Source organism: Geotrypetes seraphini, chromosome 1 (assembly GCF_902459505.1).
Source record: "Geotrypetes seraphini chromosome 1, aGeoSer1.1, whole genome shotgun sequence".
Classification (NCBI taxonomy): domain Eukaryota; kingdom Metazoa; phylum Chordata; class Amphibia; order Gymnophiona; family Dermophiidae; genus Geotrypetes; species Geotrypetes seraphini.
The window spans coordinates 285,124,708-285,149,702 of record NC_047084.1 but is presented as its reverse complement, the minus strand read 5'-3'; the positions used below and the strand labels follow the sequence as shown (position 1 = coordinate 285,149,702).

Genomic DNA, 24,995 nt, shown 5'->3' with positions numbered 1-24,995 from the left:
TTGCCTCCCCTGTCTTTTATTTTAAGCAATGTATCCTCCCCATCAGCCCATATGTATGATGTTTTGATTGTACTGTAACTGAATTTGTTCCCTCTATTATATTTTTAATACTTTGTATAAATTGGAAACCGCTTTGTTTATAAAAGCAGTATATCAAGTCCTAAATAAACTTGAAACTTTCCTTGCCACCCAGCTGTTCGGGGCTTCCCCTGCTGTCTCTCTTTGCATGTCAGTCACTTTCTTCAACAACTGATTGGATGGTGTTATGACAGACCTCCACGAAATTCATTTGCAAAGTGAAATTGTTTGAACATCGACCATTGTTTTCAAATCGGATAATTTACCTTCACCACAGTGACCCACAGGATTTTAACAGCAGTTTTGGAGCATCCGGCCCTCAGTCTTAGGATAGATTAGGATCCATATATCTTAGTAGCAGACCCAGGGATGTTTCATCAGAGCTGTTAACCTACTGTATGTGATTACCTCCTACTTTTCAACACTGCTCTGTATGCATTATGGATATTGGTTAAATTTCTAATTTCTAATTGTTGGCATTGCCTTTATTTAAGATAATGCATTAAATGCAAATGCAGTAAATGGGGGGAAAAACCAATGGAGCACAAAAGTTGGAAATTAAAAAATTGTCTTATGTGCTTTCACAGTAGTTATATATTCAGTAATCCATGAAGGGAAAATGTTAGAAAGCAGGCCATTAGCAGGTTGAGATTAGTTGGGAAGACTATGAAGATGATAGTGTACCAAGAGAACTGTAGAAAGTCATTCAAGAAGAAATGACATTTCTCATCAAGCAAATTTTAACCACAGTAGCTTTCCTGCCCATGTGGACTTTGCAAATAAGATAGGTCAATCAGTCTTCACCTATCGTTTCTGTTTCTGGGTTAGCCAAAATCTTTTCTTTCTTTTTTTTTAAACAGGTGCAAAAGCAGTTACTTCCTGCTAGCTTGTTCATTGTTGTCAAACTGTCCTTGATTCAGTGCTGCCACATACTTTTTACTCTCATGGCTGTTATTGTTACCAAATACTGAGTCAAGGGGCACAGAAACCTAGATAATCAAGATATTCAAAAGTAAGAATTTAAAGAACCAGAACATTTCTGGAATTATTCTTACATGCTATGTAAAGATCAGAGAACTATATTTCTGTTTTATTTTGAATTGCATTTTTTAGACTAAAGAATATGAGAAATGTATAAAGGTGTGATGGCTGTACTTTGAGCTTTTTTTTTCTGAAAAAGTTGCAGAAGGATGTACGGTGGCATATATTTATTTACTATTATCTGTGGGCTAGATGCACAAAACACGGTCATTAAGACTGTGTGAATCGCTTGGCCAATTTTTTGGCCGACTCTGTAATAGCAGTTGATGCACCAACAAGCCTCCATGCAAATTGTACGGAGGTTCGTGGTAATCCCCGTCTGCAGAGCCAGTTTGGGGAAACCCTAACAGCTGATTGGCAGGGGAAGCCCCGCAGCTGTTGGGGCTTTTTTTTCTATTTTTTTTTTTTTAAAATGGCACAGATGTGCGTGTGTTACACACGCACTATATCTGCCTCATTAAAAATTGCCATGCCACCCCCACCTTCCCCGCTGATGACGGCCCTCCCCAGAACGCCTATGAGCTGGCACTGGGAGACTCCTGCCCCTCCCCCAAGCCTTTGTGAGAAGTTGAAAGCAGGAGGGATGCTTGGACCTTCCTTCCCCAAGGCCTGCCAGTCCAAAATGGTGGGCCTTCCCCTCCCTGGTGCATCGTGTGATGCATGGAGAGGGGTTTAAGGCTCTGGCTCAGATGCCTAAGGCCCCTCCCAAGGGCCCCAATCAAGGGGGGGGTCTGAGTCAATCAGGCCTTAGGTTCCTTCCTCTGTATCCCGGGATACACAAGGAGGAACCTAAGGCTTGATTGGCTCAGACACCTAGGGCTCATTGGCAGGAAGGAGTGGTCATCCCTCCTGCCATTTTTGCTGGGGGGGTCCCGGTGCTGGTTATAAATACAGTGGTACCTCAGTTTACGAGTGCACCGGTTTGCGAGTGTTTTGCAAGACGAGCAAAACATTTGCAAAATCGGTGCCTCGGAAACAGAGCATGGCTCGATTTATGAGCACCCCCTCTGCCTCGAACCGGCACCCCCCCGCCACGATCCGACCCCCCCCCCCCCCGACACGATCCGACATCCACCCCGACACAATTGGGCACCCCCCCCCCCCCGCCGCTTCTTACCCTCATCTGGGCTCTTGAAGATCGGCCTACTCGTCTGCTGGGCCTTGAGCATCTGAGCATGCTCAAGGCATGCGAGTTCACGTTCTGGCAGCGATCAGCATTTTTATTTTTTAAACAATGATCATTGCCAACTATATTAGCCCTGGATATTTAGTGCTGGGCCATGTGGCCATTTCTGGAGATAATTATCCCGCTGTTATCCACTGGCACTTATGGAGGTGCCAGTTGATATTCAGTCGGGGCCTATATAAGACAGTGGGCCCTGGCACTGAATATTGGCCAGTATCCATTATCCAGTAGGCCTTTGAGGCCCTCGTGTTCCCCCTCTCCCCATCCCACAACACCAAGAATGCCCGTCATCCCCCCTGGACTCATTAGACCCCCAAAGCATACCTTAGATCCTTGGTGGTACATTGAAGGCGATGGGGTGGGAGTGAGCCCCATTCACTCCTGACTTTAGCGGCTGCATCTTCAAAAATAGTTTTGAGCTGTCCTAAATTTGCATGGCTAGCTATGCAGGTGCCAGCACTGGATATTGCCAGAACTTGCATAACTGCCAGCTCCTCCACAATACCACCTTCTGTTCTACCCCTGACCTGCCCACTTTCTACAAGTGCAGTTAGATTTGATATTCATTAGCATTGCCTGATTAATTGCTGCTGAATATTTGTAGGGTGGCTCCAATCAATTCAAGTGGGCAGGAGCCTCTTCTACTCACTTAAATCATTTTGAATATCAGGAGAAATGTAAATACAAGTAGGCTATACTACCCAGCATGCTTGAAGCACACAAGATGAATTCTGCATTTTTGGGGATACTGATATGTGCACTGGGAGCATTTGACCACATCAGATTCAGCCATAGAAAATGAGTGCAGGTAGAAGCTGCTATATTCATAATGGTTTCATGCATCCTCTAAGGACAAGCAGGATGATATCTCCACACTGATGGATCATGTCAACTGACAGAGCCTGACATGGCAAGTGCTCCCCAGCATTCTTCTTGAAGCTTTGGGAAGCAGTCTATGGTGCATATATATGTTTCCCCCCAAATGTTGTACAGGGTCCATTCTGTTTGGGGGGTTTTTTTCCCCCCATGGAGCAGGGAGGATGTGCGTTGCATCTGTTTTCTAGCCCTTGGAAGTTTTGCAGTTCTTGTGGTGCTCATAGAGGGATTCTGCTTCCTGATTGCAACTTGGCTCTCTGTAAGCATGAGCCATGCATGCAGTGCTAGAAGTTCAGGTTCATCTTGCAGATTCAAGTCTTGTGAGAATTGAAACCATGAGATCAACCAGAACTTCTAGCACCACATTGCTCAATCTTGCAGACAACCAAGTTGTGGTGGGGAAGCAGGCATCTCATTGTCTACTTATGTAGCTGAAACCAGGTGAGGGAAAAGAAACTGGGTGAAGGCTGGGAAAGTTACATGAGCAGGAGAGACAGATTGAAAGCTTGGGGGGGGGGGATGTTGGTGTATATGAGTAAGAGTGAGACTGGGTGAAAGCTGAGGAGAGGACGATGTACTTCTTTTAGTTTGCTGGCATTTGATGAATTGTTTGGCAAAATATGACAATGGGTGTTTTGGCCCTCCTGAATGTAAAAAAAAAATTGAAAAAAATCAAATATGACTCCTGATCCAAATGAAGAAAATAAGAGACACAAGCACTTGCAATTAGATGCAAAGCATTGATAAAGAAAGCTAAGAAATAATATGAAGAGAAACTTTCAAAAGAGGCAAAAACTCATAACAGTTGTTTTAGGTACATCAGAAGCAGAAAATCTGTGAGGGAATCCGTGGGATTGTTGGATGATCAAGGAGCAAAAGAAACGCTCAGGGAGAACAAGGCCATAGCAGAGACTGAATTAATTCTTTGCTTTGGTCTTTAAGGAAGATGTAAGAGATTTACCTGAACCGGAAATGGTTTTCAAAGATGATGATGCAGAGGAACTGAAAGACATCTCGGTGAATCTGGAAGATGTACTAAGCCAAATCGACAAGTTAAAAAGTGATAAATCACCTGGACCGGATGGTATACATCCCAGGGTACTAACATAACTCAAACATGAAATTGCTGACCTGCTGTTAGTGATCTGTAAACTGTCACTAAAATTGTCTGTAGTACCTGATGATTGGAGGGTAGCCAATGTTGTGCCTATTTTTAAAAAGGGTTCCAGTGCCGGGCAAAATGGTGGAAACAATTATAAAAAATAAAATTGTGGAACATGTAGACAAACATGATTTAATGACAGCATGGGTTCAGCCGAGGGAGAACTTGCCTCACCAATTTGCTTGACTTCTTTGAAGGTGTGAATAAACATATGTGGATAAAGGTACACCGGTTGATGTAGTGTATCTAGATTTTCAGAAGGCTTTTGACAAAGTTCCTCATGAGAGGCTCCTGAGAAAATGAAAGTGTCATTGGATAGGTGGCAAAGTTCATTTGTGGATTACGAATTAGTTAGATAGAAAACAGATGGTAGGGTTAAATGTTCATTTTTCTCAATAGAGTAGAGTAAACAGTGCAGTGCCACAGAGATCTGTACTTGGACCAGTGCTATTTAACTTATTTATAAATGATCTGGAAATTGGAACGACAAGGCGATTAAATTTGCAGAAGACACTAAACTGTCCAAAGTTGTTAAAACGCATGCAGATTGTGAAAACTTGCAGGTAGACCGTAGGAAATTGGAAGACTGAGTGTCCAAATGACAGATGAAATTTAATGTGGACAAATGCAAAGTGATAACTTTGGGAAGAATAACCCGAATCACAGTTACCGGATGCTAGGGTCCATCTTGAGGCTTAACACCCAAGAAAAGGATCTGGTTGTCATTGTAGACAATATGATGAAACCTCATGTGCAGCGGCGGCCAAAAAAGCAAACAAGATGCTAGGAATTATTGAAAAAGGGATGGTTAACAAGACTAAGAATGTTATAATGCCTGTATATCGCTCCATGATACGACCTCATTTGGAGTATTGTGTTCAGTTCTGGTCTCCTTATCTCAAGAAAGATATAGCGGCACTAGAAAAGGTTCAAAGAAGAGCGACAAATGATAAAGGGGATGGAACCCCTCTCGTATGAGGAAAAACTAAAAAATGTTAAGGCTCTTCAGCTTGGAAAAGAGATGGCTGAGGGGAGATACGATTGAAGTCTACAAATCCTGAGTAGAGTAGAACGGGTTACAAGTGGATCGTTTCTTCACACTGTCAAAAATTACAAAGACTAGGGGACACTCAAAGTTACAGGGAAATACTTTTAAAACCAATAGGAGGAAATATTTTTTCACTCAGAGAATAGTTAAGCTCTGGAATGCATTGGCAGAGGTTGTAAAAAGAGTGGATAACTGATTTTAAGAAGGGTTTGGACAATTTCCTGGAGGAAAAGTCCATAGTCTGTTATTGAGAAAGGCATGGGTCAAGCCACTGCTTGCCCTGGATCAGTAGCATGGAATGTTGCTACTCTTTGGGTTTTGACCAGGTACTAGGGACCTGGGTTGGCCACTATGAGAACAGACTACTGGGCTTGATGGACCTTTGATCTGCCCCAGTAAAGCTATTCTTATGTTCTGATAGAAAAAGTTTGGATAAGTCTGGTCTAGATCAGAATTACAAATGTGACGGCTGGTTTGGTCTAGAATCCATCTCACCCACCTAGGCCCATTTGTTTCAGTTCTAGGCTGTTAAAAAAAAAAAAATAAATTAGAGAGAGAGAATTCCAAAAACGAAGTTCTCTGTTTGGTTGTTATGCCTTATCTGTTGCAGGCCTAGTAGATAGGGATTCCCATCAGTGTGTACATCCTCCTGCTTGACCTTGGAGAAAGCAGTTACTATAGCAGATGTTCTCTGAGGATTAATATCTACACTGCCTTACCCATTTCCCTTTAGAGCTGTATTCAATCAGCTAGACTAGACTGGTGCTATGCAGTGATGGCAGGCGAGAAGGTTCATACATGTATATTAGGCTGCTTCAGAAAGCCTTGAGAAGAATACTGGGGAATGCTTGCTGTGCCAGGTTCGTATAAATTATATTTTCCATCAGTGTGGATATTTATTTTGCTGTCCTTGAGGAAAACACCTGCTACAGGTGAATAACTTAACTGTATAGTTATTAAAGTTCTTTTTAAAAGATTAATGTTAGGAGGAAATGGACAATACAACTAGATATGTAGTTAGCTACATGTCTAAGTTAAGATATTGGAGGGGCTAGAACAGCATAGCTGTCTACCTCAGTATTTTTTCTGGTTAAATAGAGGTAAACTAATATTTAGTAAGTATGAATTATAAATGCAAGATTCATGAGCATAAGAGAAATGCAGCCATTAGAATCGCTTAAATTGCCATAATAACCTTTTCTACTTTTCTTTTCAGAGAGTCCACCTGCAGCGATGTCCAGAAATGGATATTTCTTTGAAGAAACTGGTAAGTATTTTCTTATTCGTATTTCTAATCAGTTTTAACTTAATGGTATAGTGTAAGGTGCATTGCTAGGTTCCATTCTAAAATACAGTGGTGCCTCACACAACGAACTTAATCCGTTCCAGGAGCAAGTTTGTTATGTGAAACGTTCGTTGTGTGAAACGCGTTTCCCATAAGAATACCTGTAAAACAAAATAATTCGTTCTGCAGCCCTGTTGTCCCATAAGAATACCTGTAAAACAAAATAATTCGTTCTGCAGCCCTACATTTCCCTCCCTCCACCTCACCTCACATGCAGAGCCTGCCAGCCTTCTCCCTCACCCAGCCGCACGATCTCAAAAAGCTGTGCACGCGCAGCTGCTGGAGTTGATCAATGTTCTCCTCTCCTGCAACTTCCGGTTTCCGGTTGCGTCAGAGGAGAAGATTGAACAACAGAGCATGCGCGCATGTGCTGCTCTTTGAAAGTGTGTGGCTGGCCGAAAAAGAAAGCCGGAAAACTCGGTTTTTAAGGTAAGGTGGAGGGAGATGATGGAACACTGCATTCAGACAGGAGGGTGCTGCTGTTCCCGGCTCACATTAGAAAGCGGCAAGAGTAGTTCCGCCCCCCCCCCCGGGCCCCTCGGGCGACTTCGTTGTGTGAAACGAAGTTCGTTATAGGGAGCAAGACAAAAAGTTCGTTATGCGCAGCGTTCGCTGTACGAGGCGTCCGTTATGCGAGGCACCACTGTACTAGCATAACAAGTTAAAGGCTAGTTCCATTATAGAATAGGCTCCTTGTACCCTGTAGGCATCTAATTGGAATTGCCTAGTTATAAAATTGCCTTTGTGTACCTAACTTGTGTAGCTAAATCTAACTTCTTGCCAGAACATCTCTGATTTTGATCACCAAGATGCAAAATATATTAAGAAGAGGAACTAACCTCTATCTTCCACACCATGATTCCCATTATTCTACCTTATTAGAATGAAATTGTGATTCTTACAGCCCCATAGAACTCCTCCCTATCTGCCAGATTGAAAAGAAAGTAGCAGTGCTGAAAGTCCCTCTCTCAAACAATCTCTTACTCGCCTACAGATTTAAACCCACTAGTTGCTAACCTGGGTGAGTAAAAAGACTGTCCTGCTAGCTTGGATAGGAAACTTTTTGGGATAGTAGGCTTTTGCCACTGGGAGGTGATGTCAGGGTACCCTTCGTCCACTGCAATAAGTCTTTATTTGAGAGGAAGATTTGGATGGTTGTCAGGACTGATTTTCAACATTAAAATTTTCTCTAGAAAATCTGATGGATTTAGCTGACAAAACTTTGGCTGCCTAATTTAGCTGATTGACTCTTTTTTTGAAAAGTGGCATAAAAGTTGGATTTTTGAAAAATATGACTCGATGCTCTTACTGAAAGCAGTATTTAAAGATGCACAGCTGTTCTCGTTCTTCTAATAATGCCTTAAAGCATTCCTTCATCTTGACAAAATTAAGTTTTCTTAAACTCTTAAGAACTTCATTTATGAAAGAACCCTCAACATGTAGCCTAATATTGAACCACACCATCTGTTGATCACTGAATGCCAAATGATCACCCTTACTGTTCTACTTTTAATCAATGAGGTAAACTTGGAGGTAGGCAAATTGTTATTCCTGTTACTAGGATTCAATTAGTCTAACTGCAAGTTTACCTCATTATTGTATCTATTCTTATATTTGCTCATTTTATTATTGTTATGCTTTTAATAAAATTTATTTGTTTATTTTAAAAATTTCTTTTCAGCTTAATAACTAAGCGGATAACAGTAATATATACATATTTAAATACATATAAACATAGCAAAAGCAGTATCATCAAAATCTTTTTCCATATATGAATATGCTTACAAAGCTCTAAAATAGCTTTCACAATAGTAAGCTAACAAAAAGCCTTAACAAATAAAAATGTTTTGAATTGCTTTTTAAAAGACATTTTGGCCCTGATTCTGCAAAGTGCATCCCGATTGTAGGCAGTTGTATGCGTCCTACAGATGTTTAATCAGCCAATCAGGAGGCACGTTTTCTAAAAAAAATGTTCACTAGGCAGGCTGACTATATTGAAAGCACCTCCGGGAGCCTAGGGAAGCCCGCAAGCCTGCCTAAGCTCGCCTGAGGCTAGGGATAGCCTTAGGCGAACCTAGGTGGCCCTACGTGTCTCCCTAGCAGAGCGGGAGATGCTTACAATGTAGGCTAGCAAAATGCTGGCCTACATGGTAAGTAGATGCGGCCGCTATACTTAATCATGGCAAGGGATCTCCCTGCCGCGATTAGTTTAACTGAAACTAACCTCTATAGCTAAAGTGCCCCCCAGAGAGTGATCAACTGAATGCTTTGGTCTACTCAGAGACATAAAACTCCAAGAGAGAAGGAAACCCTCTACTCTCGGGATGAATTTATCGTCCAGTCCAATCTTTGAATGTTGAATTACTCTCTGAGATGCTGTATGATTTACTTTTTATCTTCTTTTTAACTTTTTTATAGACTTTCTTCTCTTGTCACTATAGTAGTATTATAAATAATTAATGACTTTATAGATAATTCATATTAATTTGCATGCAGACAGAAATCACCGGTTATAGGAAAAACTCCACTTATCTTTTACATCTTCTGGGGGTCCCAACATGGCCCTGTTTCGGAATCTGCTTCAGGAGACCCGAGTTAAATTGCAGTAAGTATAAAAAGCTTAGCTAATCTCCAGATCAATTTATCTCCAAGATAATGTGGTTGTATCTTTATGAGGAGTACACGTGTCGGTTGAAAGAATTTTGTACTCCTCATAAAGATACGACCACGTTATCTTGGAGATAAATTGTTCCGGAGATTAGCTAAACTTTTTTAACACTTACTGCAATTTAGCTCGGGTCCCCTGAAGCAGATTTCGAAACGGGGCTACGAGTATACTAATTGCTTTCCTACAGAAGAATAAGGGAACTGGATATCTATACTAGAAGTCAGAAAGAGGTGTGTGTATGTGTATGTATGTATGTATGTATGTATATATATATATATATATATATATATATATATATATATATATATATATATATATATATATATATATATATATATACGATTAGTATAACGACTACGGCCGCCAGTCTCCCCTCCAATACCTTCCCCCCAACTCCTCCTGCTGACAAAACCCATGTTCGCCAGCAGGAAGATGCTCAACCCTTTCTGCCGGTAGGCCCCCATCCCACCTCAGACGATTGCGGCAGGAGGGTGCCCACCCCCAATGACACCCCCAAACAAAATTTTTTTTGGGGGGTCCAGAAGGAGGGTTTGAGCACCCTCTTGCCGCGATCAACGGGGGTGTATTGGGGAGGGGAGACTGGCGGCCGTACCTGCGGCCACTATACTAATCGCGGCAGGGAGATCCCTTGCTGCGATTAAGTATAGTGGCCGCGTCTAAACAAACCTGATTCTGTAACCGGTGTCTGCAACATGGACGTTGGTTTTCTTTGGGCGGGTGTAGGCCCGATTCTGTATAGGACGCCGGGATGGGCATCCTATATAGAATCCGTGCCTTTGACCCTACATAATTTCTGATATCCTGGCAGTGTGTTCCACAAACTTGGACCTGCTACTGAGATTGCTGATATTTGTGTCTTCCTATAGTGGTCTCTCCAAGTACTTCAACTGATAGTCACATTGCAGGCTGAGAAATTGTTAGTTTTATGTTAGACTATACAGTATCTGCTGTGCACCACTGAGGGAGGATGTTTCCTCTCTCATTTTACAGTGCCAGTCAGGGCTACCTTCTACTCAAGGAGGGATGGAGCCAGGAGAACATGGTCTAGGAAGCCTAGGCAATAGCTAGGTAAAAAGGACCACAAAGAAGCAATGATGCCCCATGATGTGTGCCTCCACCACTGAAATGCTGCTGTAGCAGTCAGGTGGGCCAAGCTCCATTTGGAACTTTTCAGATTTTATACTTAAGTAATCAATAGAAACTTCCCTAGTAACTTTGAAGAACCAGGCCAGGGACAAGTAAAGTGTCTTGTTAACTGAGAAGCCAGTAAGGTACAGTGGCCTGCAGGAGCAGGCCACACAAGGTACATTTATGGACTAGTTTTATGCTACCTTTTTCTTCCTACTTGTGAAAGGAATAGGACCCCTTTCCTAACAGCTTTAATGACTGCTCTTTTCCTTTACATGCAACTTCTGTTTCTGGTGCAAAGAGTAAAGGAGTCCTGACTGTAGGTAATATCCCTCTGCTCACGAGTTGTGTTGCAGAAGGATGAAATTTACATTCTTCAACTCCGCCTCCTTCATCAGCTTTTTCTTTTACAAGCAAGTTGACAAGGTATTATTCTGATCTGCTCTGATCATTCTTTCTTATTTTGGGGTTTTTTATCCAAATCTGGAGGTTTTGGGGTGCTTTAGAAGTTCCCAGGGGGTCAGCTTTGCCTGAGAGGATGCACACTCTGGGAAAAGTCTGCAGCTAGAAGGGCAACCCTTGGGATACCTGCCTGGCTGGCCTGCACTAGGACTTGTGGAGCTCAATTTCCGTTCCCCTGGAAATACATTCTTTTACAACTGGTTTCCCTAACCCCATTTCAAATTCAGATTTCTTTAAAACTTCTTTACCCATCCCCTTATATGTCAAAATGTAATTTTTTTTTGCCTGTAAATAGGGAAAAAGATCTCTCGCTTCCAGTTGATATTGATCTTGAAGATCTGTAAAAGCTTTAACCTCCCCTTCATCAATTAATTGACCAAAACACCTTAAATCTTTTGCCTCCCACTTCTTAAAAATTCCCCCTTCCCTACCTGGTATAAAATCTCACGCATGTAGTATAGGAGAGAAAAAAGAAATACTTTTTTCTCTTCCTAAGTTTTTGTGTGTTGTTTTTTATTTTTTTAACACTTTTCCATATTCCCATGGAACATTTACTAAAAGGATTACTTATAAATCTTTTTCTCCCACCCATGGTAGGTGTTTCAATTCTCTAATACCCTCTGTCCCTTCTAACATTTCTTGTTCTGCCCTTACCCATAATTTAGGTGAATATGAGTGCCATACAACTATTGCTCTCAACTGTGCAGCTTTATAATAATTTTCCAAACATCCTTCCGCCCTAGACTTAAACATTGCATATCTTCCAAACCTTGGGCATTTTCCTCCACATATAAATCTTAATATCATATTATTCCATTTTTGGAAATACAATGTTGGGATTTCTATCGGTAATACTTGGAATAGATAAAGAAACCTAGGAAGAATCATCATCTTTACCATCTCCATGCGTCCTAGCCATGAGATGAACAACTTATTCCACCTTTCTAGATCTTTCTGAATATCTGCTACTAATGGTATATAATTCTGCTGGAACAAAAGTGTCCAATCTACTCCCCAAAGTTATTCCCAAGTAGCAAATAGATCCCTTTACCCATCTCAAGGGCACTGATCTCTGTAACTCCTTAATCCTTTCCATAGATGCTGATATATTCATCACTTCCGTCATATATAAATTAGCTTTAAATCCTGACAGTTGACCATATTCACCCATGGTGTCCTTAAGGGCAGTTAAGGTCGACTCATTTGCAAACAGGGACAGCTTTTGCTCTTCATCCGCCACCCTCAGGCCTTTTATCTGTTGGGATTGTCTAATTTTCTGTGCTAGAGGTTCAATAACTAATGCAAAAATCAGGGGGGACAATGGGCATCCCTGCCTTGTCCCTCTCTGAAGCTCAAATGTAGAGGAGTAAAATCCATTTATTTTAACACATGTTAATGGGCTATTGTATAATGTAAATATCCAATCTCTCTATACTTTATCCCAAAACCCATGCATCCCAATACTGCATCCATAAATCTCCATTCAACTCCATCAAATGCTTTTTCAGCATCGACCGAGACTGCCACCCATTCTGTTCCCTCTCTTTTAGCCCTCCATACCAAATCTAACACCTTCCTAATCCATCAGCTGCCTGCCTCCCACCAATAAAACTTGCTTGATCCGGTTGAATAAGTGATGGCACGTCTGATGACAATCTGTCAGCAAGGACTCTAGCCATGAGTTTTGTGTCTATTCCCAACAAGGAAATAGGCCTATAACTAGCACAATATGTATTATCTTTTCCTGATTTAGGTAAAATTGTTATTCCTGCTAATCTCAAAGTATTTAAATTATTAAATAATCTTGCTAAAAGAGGAGTTACTTAAGATATAAACTTTTTATAAAACAATCTCATAAATCCGTCCATTCCTGGGGATTTGCCTGATTTAATATGATGTATTACTCCTCGTATCTCATCCTCTGTAATATCTTCATCCAGTCTTTGGGTCTTTGATTCTTGAAGCTTATTTAGTTCTAGTTGAGACAAATATTGTGACAGAGAAGCCTCCTGTCCCTGATATTCTGATGTATATAATTTCTTGTAAAATTTCACAAAATCACTCTTTAGCTTCTCGGGCAGCTTCTCATGAAAAAGAATTTCGATCATTGTTGCTCACAGCTGTTTCTTGCAGACATTTTAGAAAACAGCTAAAAACCTATCTTTTCTCCACATACCTGACTAGCTGACTCATTCAAATATACGATTATGTTTAATGTTTATAAACTTTTGTAAACCGCGTATAACTTTTTGGTCTAAGTATAATGTTATGTACCTATTATAAATATCCTTCTCTTTTGTCAGGAGATCTCCATGTTCATATCGTATACTCATAATATTACCTTGTAAATGTTGTACCTTAATATGGTGTGCTAGTAATTTCCCTGCTCAGTTCTCAGTCTAAGGCGGTTTAAATTAAATTGAATGGCTTCATCTTCCATTTTTCCTAGAGTAATACGAATCTCTTTTATTTGAGTCCTAAGCTGTTCACCACCAAATCCCTTCTTATGTTGTACTACTAATCCCATCAATTTTTCTCTCAGTTTATTTTCCTCCTTTTCCTGGATCTTTTTCTTATAAGAGGCTATAGAAATCAGTTCTCCCCTTAGAACAGTTTTTAGAGATTCCCATATCATAATGGGTGAGTAATGATCAATACTATTATTATCCAAAAAATTTCTGATAGACTGTTCTATCTTCTGAACCACCTTAGGGTCTTTTAATAAAGTATCATTTAGTTTCCAATATCGTATCCCTATCTTAGTATATCCCCATGTTAGGTACACCCATATTGGGGCATGATCTGCCCAATTGGTTTCCTCTATTTTTGCATCCATTAATTTACCTGTACACAGCTTCTACGGAACAGTTTATTTCCAACTGACATTTTTATCCACATATCTTTACTATAGGACTTCATAGGGACCCCTGAAGAAGACATTCTGTCGAAACACGGACCGTGTTGGGTCCAGGGTCTAAAGCTTTTCAGCGGACTGTGTCCTAGAGGTTTTTATGTGGTTTGCCAAGTTTTAATATTAATAAAGTCCAGTTTGCCAAGTTTTCATATTAATAAAGTCCATCTCAGGAACATAATTTATACACATTGTTTTATGTTGGATTTGTTTGTGAAGATCATTGGGTCAATTCTCTTGATTTTGCACACTTATTTAATAACATGCACTTGGGATTCTGAAAGCAATAAAGGTTATATATTGAAGCTATCCAATAGTGGAATATAGCACTAGGGGAAGTTAAAAAATACAGACAAGCTTTTATCTGATTTGCCAGCTAGATGTAGAAATATTTAATGTTACCTGCAAATAAAAACTTGATTCCCTTTACTTTCTAGTGACTCCACTTTTTCACCCCACAGAAAATTATAGAAATAAACTTCATGTGCTTTCCTAAAACTATGTACAGTAAAACCTTGGATTGCAGGTAACTTGGTTTGCAAGTGTTTTGCAAGACAAACAAAACATTTTATTAAATTTTAACTTGATATACAAGCAATGTCTTGCAATACAAGTACATACTAGTGCTGCCCGAATCAGTGAAAAATATTTTGATTCGATTCACCCTGTTGAATTGCTTTTTCGATTCGATTCATTTTCAATGACATAGCTTTTCAAGTTTAAACATTTTATTTAAGCAAGGCAATATCAAGGAAATCTGGCAGCACTACCATATTCACCCTCCTCAGCCCCCCGCCCCGATTCTCAGCTTCCCCAGAGCATCCCCAAAGAAAGGACCCCATATTTCCCCTCCTCGGCCTACAGAGACGATTCTCAGCTTCCGATTTTGCAGCTTCTCCAGGCCCAGAGCATCCCCAGCCCCCCTCCCCCCCCAATTCCATGGCCTCAGGAAAAGAAGAGAGCATTGCAGCAGAGAGATCCTTTACTTACGCTGAAAGTTAGATGCGGGGATTTGGGAGGAGAAGAGAAATGCTTTTGGGAACGAACCAGCCAAGAGCCAACAACTATTAAAAAATCAATGTGTTTGCAAGTTGCTGCTGCCGCCACCGCCACAGATCACACACTCGCACATGAACATGCCAATGTCCTTTTTGGTTTCGCAAAACCGGAAATTACATTAGATGGACTCCGGCGGCAGAGGGAAAGCCCGAATGTGAGCGGGTCTCAAGGGGGCCGACCTTGAATCGGTGAATTTGATTTATTTTTTGTGCAAACGAATCGATTCGAACCAATTCACCCGAAGTGAATCGGTGAATTGGTTCAAATCGTAAATCGAGCAACACTAGTACATACACTATACATACATCACAACTGAGCCAATGGTTCTTCTCTCTCTGACACTGCAAGAGTGTAATGACTGTTCTAAACAAGCAAAGTCTTGCAATACGAGTACGTACAGTATACACTGTGACCGGGCTTGGCCATAGCTCGGGCCTAACCTGAAGCACATAGGCCTCGGCTTAGCGGTAAGGTGAGGCTTGGAGTAGGTGGAGTGGAATGAAGGCAGCAAACACACAGGTGTTTAAGGTGGAAAAAGAAAATGTGCTTTATTGGCTTACAAAGTTGAGTACTTATTATAGTTTCATAAGCTTTTCATAATGGTGCACAAAACATATCATACAAAATTCCATATTCATTCTTTCTGCTGCTTCTGGCCTTATCCGAAAGTATGAAGACCAGGTAAATCATGAGCAATTAAAAAAAACAACAAATCATAAATGGCTTGTAATTCAGCTGTTGTGCCCAGTGTTCAATTAGCAGTGTTTGGGGGAAAAACATGAAAAGGAAAAACTCTTTCCCCAAGCCTGAGATTTCAAAACAGAAGAGAGAAAAACACAGTTCCAAACCAAAACTATAGCTGAGGCTTAATCAGCTCTCAAACAATTTCAGCAGAGAAAATCCAACAAAACTTATTTCTATCTTCAGCAAGCTCTGGTTCCAGCAATGGCAGCATTTAGCTAACCTCCATGCCATCTAGGTCCACCCCTCCTCCATACTCTGCAAACTCCATATTGCAAAGTTCTGAGGCTTTCCCAACTTCAGGCTCCATTATATAACATCCTCATAACGGGATCAAAATTAAAGGATTGTACCTGAGCCTTTGGTGAGGTGACTGCTTGCTGCTTTTCAGCCTTATGCTGGAGTAGACTTCCTTCAGGAACATTTAGTCTGTAGTTGGGAGCTAAGATGAGCTTCCCTGGGTGAGCCCCCCTGGTGAGCTCCTTGTTCCTACTGACCACTCCCTTTTCAGTTCCTTGGGACTTATTAGCATTCCAATCACCTGAGCTCCCCTGGCTCAAATCATCAACTCTCTGGGTTGTTCTGAGCTGATTACAGCTCCTTGCACCTGAGCTGATTGAGCCACCCATTCCAGCTCTGGTTTGTCTGGCTCCAACCCTGGGGCAATCTGGGACTGGTAGTCCATGCTCTTTCCTTGTTAGCTTTTTAGGGAGATTAGAACAGGCTTTGGCTAACTTACCAGTTTTAGAACTGGTGGTAAAGGATTCTGCTGGTACTGCAGTGCTCTGGACCTAACTCGGGGGACAGGTATTGCATCTCCTACAGTCCAGTCCGTGCCTCCATCCCTGTTTCTTGGGCACTGCAGGGTTTCCTTTACCAGTACAGGGGTGACATTGTGACAACACGCGTCACATCATCACAACTGAGTCAATGGTTCTTCTCTCTCTGACTCTGCGGGAGTGTAGTTAGTGACTGTTCTAAATGAGCAAGGTCTTGCACTACAAGTACGTATAGTATTTTGTATTAGTTTTTTTGGGTTGTGGAATGAATCGTCTGAGTTTCTATTATTTCCTATGGAGAAATTCGCTTTGACATACGAGTACTTTGGATTACAAGCATGCTTCTGGAACTAATTATGCTCGCAAACCAAGGTTTTACTGTAATGGGATTTTTTTTTCATATAGGCAGTCACCTAGGACGTACCTAGTTAGTGGATAAACCCTGTACATTAACAGTAGTTATTAACTTGGGACAAGGGCTGGGGTGGTATTACCAGGAGGTTGAATAAATAACTTCTTGTAGACGTTTGGTCACTCTATTCAGTTGTTATGGTGATTCCAGTGCTCCTGTTCTGAACCAACTATTTATGTAGTCAAATTATACACAGTCACAACATAGAGGAATGTGGGAATAGTAACAAACAAATATATACAAAGTCTCTGATATTCTCCACACTTCCTTCCCAGAAAATCTCATGAGTCTTAACTACAGAATGACACGGAGGCTGTTACCCGCGGCTAACCCGCCAAAATGGTTGGGGGGGGGAGTGCTCACTGTGGGCACTGGGACAAGGCCATCCACCGCCTCCTGGAGCGGTGAATGGCCTTGTCCCTGCAGTTAAGGGAGAGAAAGCGCTCGGTCCCCTCCCTCCTTACTACCTACGGAATCTATCTCCCGCCCCCTTACCTTCGTGGCACATTAATAAAGTAACTTGTTGAAGCCAGCCGAGCCTGCCTGCAGTCGCGTGTGTGTGGGCGGAAGCTTCTCCTCTGACGCAACTTAACATGCTCTCTCCCACTGTATCATTTATCCCTCCCCCCACCCCATGTCCATTTTTCCCACTCTCGCAACTCCAGCAGGAGATGAAAGCATTGTTCTGTTGGGCAGAAACATACCTGCAGGTGATCTTTGTGGCGAATGTGGCTGGAGTAGACAATGTTCAAGTGAATTATCGCAACAGACAGCGACTGAGAGAAGGACTGAGGTCTGAGGATAGTTGTCTTAAAATAACTTAAAACAATTTAGAAGATAAGACTACTCTCTGCAAAGCTGTCTCCTCCAATCTAGGGTGGGAGAGCCTGCTCCATTCTAATCATTGCTACTAGAACTGTACACCGTAAAGATCTTCTACATCGCTATAAGAGCGCTCCCTTTCATTTGCCGACTATACTACAACGGCTCTGTTCAGAGCTCAACGACACAACACGCTGCTGTTTTGGCACCAATGCGAAGCAGTGATACAAGACTGATAAGTATTGAATTTAATTTTAAATTACTGTTATTTCCAGCTATCTAATTTTTTATTGAAGTGCTGCACCATGGCACTGTTAAACAATCGTTTGATCATACCACTTCTCTTCTTTTACTTAATCAGTTTTAGAAGTAGGACAGTTGTTTTGTCTCATATTGTCCCTAATCCTGTACACTTTACTACAACTCGTGCTGTAAAGATAAGTTTACCAATGACCCCGTATCGTGTCTGGTATGACTACACTGAATCTGGTCCATTTTCTATATCAGTTTTAGCAGCCTCTAGTAGACTAAATAAGCCCTATACTAAAAAACGACGAGTATTAAAAAATCTGACATACTCCCATCTTCGTCCAACTGATCCTCTTAGTTACCAAAATCTTTGTGGTTTTATATTTAAATATAAGATCATTGAGAAACAAATCTCTATTGATTAATGACTGGTTGGAAGGAAACCAATCCTGATTTTATCCTACTTACATGGTTGTTAGATAATGACATTATTATTCAAGAATGCCTTCCTCCAGGTTTTAAAATTATATCGTTAGTGAGAGCTTGGGGAAGGGGGGGGATCTGGCTATTATTTTTAGAGATTATTTAAATTGTACTGTTTTAAATTCCAAATCTACTTCTAATTTAGAAATTTTGTCTCTTAAACTAGCTTCAAAATTTTTAGCAGATGTCCTAACTACCACTGTGTTTTATGTCCCTCCTAAAAAATGGAATTCGGCGAAGGAGGACTTCTTTGAATTCCTGTTAACTAATTCAATAACAGGTTCGTACCATCTATTGAGTGGGGATATTAATATTCATCTTGAACAATTAGATCATCCTGAAATCTTAGAGTTTTGGTCTTTCATTTCCTCATTAGGTTTCTTTAAACCTTCCACAGTAAAAACTCATCAAAAAGGTCATCATCTAGATCTTATTACTTTTTCTTCTAAAGGATCAATTAATCCTAAAATTCACTGGAAACAAGCAAATTGGGCTGATTCTTTATTGTCTGATCATAGACTATGTAATTTTAAATTTCACTGGCAATCTTAAGACAATCCAATCTAAAACCAATGACGATAAAACAAGAAATAAAAAATTCCACACCAGCAAAGGTTTGATTAACCCTGTGGAATTTTTGGTCCCATTATGATATAGTTTCAAAACAAAATACAGAGATTGAATAATTTATGGACTCATGGATCAATACGAGTACCCATATTTTAAATAACATGGCCCCTATTAAAGTAAGAAGAAAGAGATTTAGAAATTTAGATGGATGGTTTGATACAGATCTCCTAATGATAAAAAGGGAACTAAGGAAACTGGAAAGACAATGGTTTAAAGTCGGGAACCTTGGAGCATAGAGAGGCTTGGAGGCAAAAACTGAAAAACTATAAAGACTTGACAAAGGAGAAACAAAAAAATTTCTACGCCCAAAAGATTGGCAATGTATCATCTAATAGTAGTAGCCTTTTTAAATTAGTTAATGACCTTTATGATTTAGAGGCATTTACTGATTCCGCTGAAGAGTCCATCCTATCTGCGGATAGTTTAGTGGATTTTTTCAATACTAAAATACAAAAATTGAGGTCTACTTTAACTGACCCTGTTAACAGCTATCGGTGCTTCCCTATCCTTCAGAATTTTGAGGTTCCCAGAGTATACTTGAGTTGGAACAAATTTACTGCTATTGACTGGGAAACCTTTAGTAAGTTGTAACCGTATAGTCTTTGTATTGTCCAAATGTACTCCACTGTGAATGTTTGCTTATAGGCCATTCTGAGCTATTTTGAGGACAGGATAAAAATCTAAATAAATAAATATAACAAGTATGCCAATTTATATTGCAGACTTGATACTTGTACTCCAAATGTTATGAAAGCTGCTCTGGTCAATTTTAAGGCCAAATTGTTGATCTAGGTTAATTTTTTACTATCTATAGGGAAGTTTCCAGAAAAACTAGGTCAAATCATGATTACACCAATTATAAAAAAAATACTAAATCAGTTAATATTGCATCTAACTTTAGACCCATTGCTAGTATTCCGCTGGCTACTAAGTTACTGGAAGGATTGGTTAATGCTGAACTAGTTACATACCTAGACAAGTTTAGCATTTTGCATGATAATCAATCTGGTTTTCGGTCAAGCTTTAGTACCGAAACAATTATGGCCTCTTTGTTAGATTATTTGCACTCACTATTTAGTCAAGGTAGAAGCGTCTTAATTTTGCAGCTAGATCTGAGCAGCGCCTTCGATCTAATAAACCATACCATTCTTTTAGATTGGAATCCATTGGAGTTGCGGGAAATATTTTGAATTGGTTTCATGGATTCCTGGGTACATGATCGTACCAGGTGTTTAAGGACAATACTTTGGGGTCTTTTTATCAAACTGCGCTAGCGAGGTTAGCGTGTTGGACATTTCATCACGCGCTAACCCCTGTGGCCGGCTAAAAAGCTAATGCCTGCTCAATACAGGTATTAGCGGCTAGCGCGGCAGGCGGTTTAATGCACATTAAACCCCTACCGCAGCTTGATTAAAGGACCCCTTTGTCCTATCGTTGGGAAAATTCCTGTGGGGTTCCGCAGGGTTCGCTTTTGTCCCCCACCCTGTTTAACATTTACCTTGCCTCTCTGGGAAATCTGCTGCAAAGTCTAAAGCTTAAGTTCTACATTACTATAGTTATCCCATTAACCTGTCTGTCACCTGAGTTTATAAATTCGTTAGTGACCATTTTAAGTCAGATCGAACTCTGGATGACTGCTTTTAAATTGAAACTAAATGCGGAAATAAACTAAATTCTTTCTAGCAACTCCCAACAATAAGATCAAAGAAACAATGATTCATGTTAATGGTTTGGACTACAATATAGAACAATCCATAAAAATACTGGGTGGACAAATCTCACATTGGAACAATGCACTGATTTATTGTTTAAGAAATGTATTTGGGTGCTTTGAAAGCTTCGCACCATTAAGAAATATTTTGATGAAACTTCTTTTCGTTTATTGATACAGTTCTCAATTTTAAGTATTCTTGATTATTGCAATATTATATATTTAGGTGCTTACAAGAAAATTCTTAAAAAATTAAGAGTGATTCAGAATACTGCTGTTCGCCTCATTTTTGGTTTAAAAAAAAAATGGGAGCATATCACTCTTTATCAGAAACTTCATTGGTTACCGATAGAATCTAGAATTTTGTTTAAATTCTCTTGTTTGTTATAAATCAATTTTTGGTATGTCACCTGGGTATCTTGTTCCTCACTTTTCTTTGAATCACTCTAACAAGAATACACGCAGAGTGCACCTGTTTACATATCCCCCCTATAAAATCTTATCGTTACAAGAAGTTCTTTGAGAGAACTCTCATTTCAGTCTGCTAAATTGAATGTATAGTTTGGAAAAATTATGTTAGAGTCGTCTTCCTATTTTGATTTCAGAAAACTGTTAAAGACACAACTATTTGATAGGTTGGTATCTTAATGCATCATGGTTTAACTTGAATAAGTTTTTTTTTTCTTATTTTAACCTGATGTATTTTTATCTGCTTGTATTTTTTATCTGCATTGTATGTATTAGCTCTACTTTTTTGAACCACCTTGAACTTTCCCAATATGGCGGTATACAAGAATAAATTATTATTATTAGACCTGAGAGAATGGTTGTTGTCTTGGAAGTGGTCCAGGTCATTGTGGGGAGATGGGGTCCTCTTGATGTTCAACCTCATGATGTCTGCAAAAAACAAAAAGGTGAATTGGTTCTTCAGTCAAAGATACAAACCAGGAAGTGCAGACACGCTGGTTCAACCATGACAAGAGACAGGGCTACTGTACGTGTTTCCCCCCTGGTCCATGATAGGCCAGGTGATCCTCCAAATAGCACATCTCACAGGAATAGTAGTTCTTGTAGCACCAGATTGGCTCGGGCGCCTGTGGTAGGCTGACCTCTTACTACTACAAAAGGAGCAAATTCTCTGACTCCAGGTACATCCAGATTTGCTCTCACAGGGGCCAATTGCCCTAGAAGATCCGGTATGCTTGGGTCTCTTGAGCACTAGTCCAAAGTAGTAGTTATTGCTATTTTCCTTCGTGCCAAAAAGGCAACGCAGTTTCAGCATATGCTAAGACATGGGAGACTTTTCAGCTCTGGTGCAGCAGAGAAACGTTAGAGTCAGGCAGTGCCCCAATTTCATCTGTACTGGCATTCTCCAAGAGGGCCTTGACCAAGGGATTGACAGTGGTGTCCCATAGAGTTCAAATAGCAGGGTTCTCATGCTTCTGGGAGCTGAGAAGAGAGCTTTGTTAGTGACCCATCCGGACATAGGTTCTTGAAGGGCAACCTGAGACTACAACCCTTGGTTCGAGACCTGTTTCCATCCTGGAACTTTAATATAGTTTTAGAGGGACTCAGCAGAGCCCTGTATGAGCCCTTACAGAAGGCATCCCTCAAGGATCTGACCATCAAAGCAGTCTTCTTGGTGACAATTACTTCTGCCAAGAGAGTCTTAGAATTGTAAATCCTGTCATGCAGAGAGCTATTCCTCAGGTTCACGGAAGTGAAAGTAACCTGGCGTATGGTTTTCTCCTTCCTACCAAAGGTCGTTTTGGCATTTCATGTCAACCAACAGGTTATATTATCAGCATTTCACCAACACATGGTCCAGGAAAAAAGACAAAACCTTAAAGGTTTTGGACGTCAGGAGAGTCCCTACTGCATTACCTGAAGTTGACTAATGAGTTTCATCTCTCAGATCATCTTTTCATGTTAACCAATCAGGCGAGTTGAGGCAGATCTGCTTCCAAGGCCAGCATCTCTAGATGGATTTATAGAGCTATTTCCTCTACATACATTGGTTGTGGCAAACAGCAGCCTATCTCATTGAAGGCGTATTTAATAATAATAATAATTTTATTCTTATATACCACCAAAGCCATGTAAGTTTCGAGGCGGTTTACAACAAGAAGTGCTGGACAATCGGCGAAGAGGAGTGGCTTCCTCTTGGGCGAAAGCAAGGGTGACTTCCCCCTGAGGAGTTTTGTAGGTCAGCTACCTAGTCTTCCTTTCATACTTTCACCAAATTGTACAGGGTGAACATAGCAGCACAGGATGATGATGATGATTTCAGATCCCAGTACTATGTGCAGACTCATCTCTCCAACCTTAGACTTTGGGGAATGCTTAGATGTATCCCTACTGTTCAGCATACCATCCCTATTGCACTGGAAAAAGAGATTAGGTTCTTACCTTGACAATGTCTTTTCCAGTAGAAAGGGATGGTATGCTGAACCCCCGCCCAGCAAATTATCTGATGCAAATGCTTTCTGATTCAAGCTTAATGGTTGGCCTCATAGCTAAGATTTTACTGTCAGACTATTAAGAACATAAGAATTGCCGCTGCTAGGTCAGACTGGTGGTCCATCGTTCTGGCGGTTTGTTTCCCTTCAAAACATTCAAGGTACTGAAGGGAATAGACTTAGTAGGTAAGGACAGGTTGTTCACCCTCTCCAAGGTAGGGAGAACGAGAGGGCACTCTCTAAAATTGAAAGGGGATAGATTCCGTACGAACATAAGAAAGTTCTTTTTCACCCGGAGAGTAGTAGAAAACTGGAACGCTCTTCCGGAGTCTGTCATAGGGGAGAACACCCTCCAGGGATTCAAGACAAAGTTGGACAAGTTCCTGCTGAACCAGAACATACGCAGGTAGGGCTAGTCTCAGTTAAGGCATTAGTCTTTGACCAGAGGGCACCGTGTGAGTGGAATGCTGGGCACAATGGACCACTGGTCTGACCCAGCAGCGGCAATTATTATGTTCTTGCTTAACTTATATTTTCTTACATTCTTGTTCCTCTCACAGACTTGTTCATATTTTAACTATATTACTGTTTCTTCAGATCAGCAGCTTGGTTTGGGGAAATTCCCCTTATTTCTCCTGCCTATCTTTGCCGCTAGACTGCTACAGCCAATCACAGCAGGGGAATTCCTCCCCCCCCCCATCAGCTGAGCAGCAGGGACTCCCCAAAGTGATTCTGTAACTGTCACCCAAGTCGGATTCCTGTCAATCATTCTAGGGTTTCAGTTACAGAATCGTGGCTTTGAGGAGTCCCTGCCACTCAGCTGATGGGGGAGGGAGGAAATCCCCTGCCACAATAAGCTGAACGGTTGTGGCAGGGAACCCCAACGCAAGTTGGCCAGCAGGAAAGATGGCCACTCTCTCCCAGGGCCACCCTCACCCCCCACCCCCTCGTCTGCGGCAGGAGGGATGCCGAGGATGTTGCCGGGGGGGGGGGGGGGAGGGGTGGCAAGAGGGATTTGGGCATTCTTCCTATTGGGGATGTTAGCGGGGATGGCGGCAGGAGGGATTGGGCATCCCTTCTGTTGGCCAACGTGTGGTGGGGTTTGGAGGTTCCCTGTCGCAGCCGCTCAGCTGATCGCGACTAGGGCATTTCACCCCCCCAAACAGCTGAGTGGCAGGGACTCCCCAAAGCCGCGATTCTATAACCAGTGCCCTAGAATGATTGACAGACATCTGACTTGGGTACCAGTTACAGATTCGTGGCTTTGGGGAGTCCCTGCTGCTCAGCAGATGGGGGAGGGGTGAATTCCCCTACCGCACTCGACTGCTGCAGTTTAGCAGCAAAAATAAGTGGCTGAAATGTAGGCCAAGGTTTTATGAGCCTACATTTCAGCCACCTATCTTGTCTGAATAGACGAGCTTCTCTAACCAGTGCCCTCGAATGATTGACAGGCGATCGGTGTCCGCTTTTAAGGCACCCACCGACTTGGGTGCTGGTTACAGAATCCGGCCCTAAATGACTAAATTAAATGATATTTGGGTTCCAGGGGCTCTGTGTCAGATATCTTAAGTCATCCCAGACTTGTCCTGGTTTCCAGGATGTATGTGAAGATACATTTGCATGCATTTTCATTAAAAGTACCCTAAAACTCTGAATGGATAGGGGTCCCCCGGTGCAGTTTTGGGAAGCACAGTCCTAATAAAGATCAGTACCTTGCATAGGAA

At 41.2% G+C, this 24,995-nt stretch overlaps 1 protein-coding gene across 1 annotated transcript in view; it reads left to right on the top strand.

The window, feature by feature from the left end:
- Positions 1-24,995, top strand: part of SLC4A11 (solute carrier family 4 member 11) — a 294,972-nt gene that overhangs the window by 110,738 nt on the left and 159,239 nt on the right. Inside the window, exon 2 of the mRNA XM_033953141.1 lies at positions 6,608-6,658. Coding sequence (XP_033809032.1) covers positions 6,608-6,658 — 51 coding nt within the window. The remainder of the gene's footprint in view (positions 1-6,607; positions 6,659-24,995) is intronic.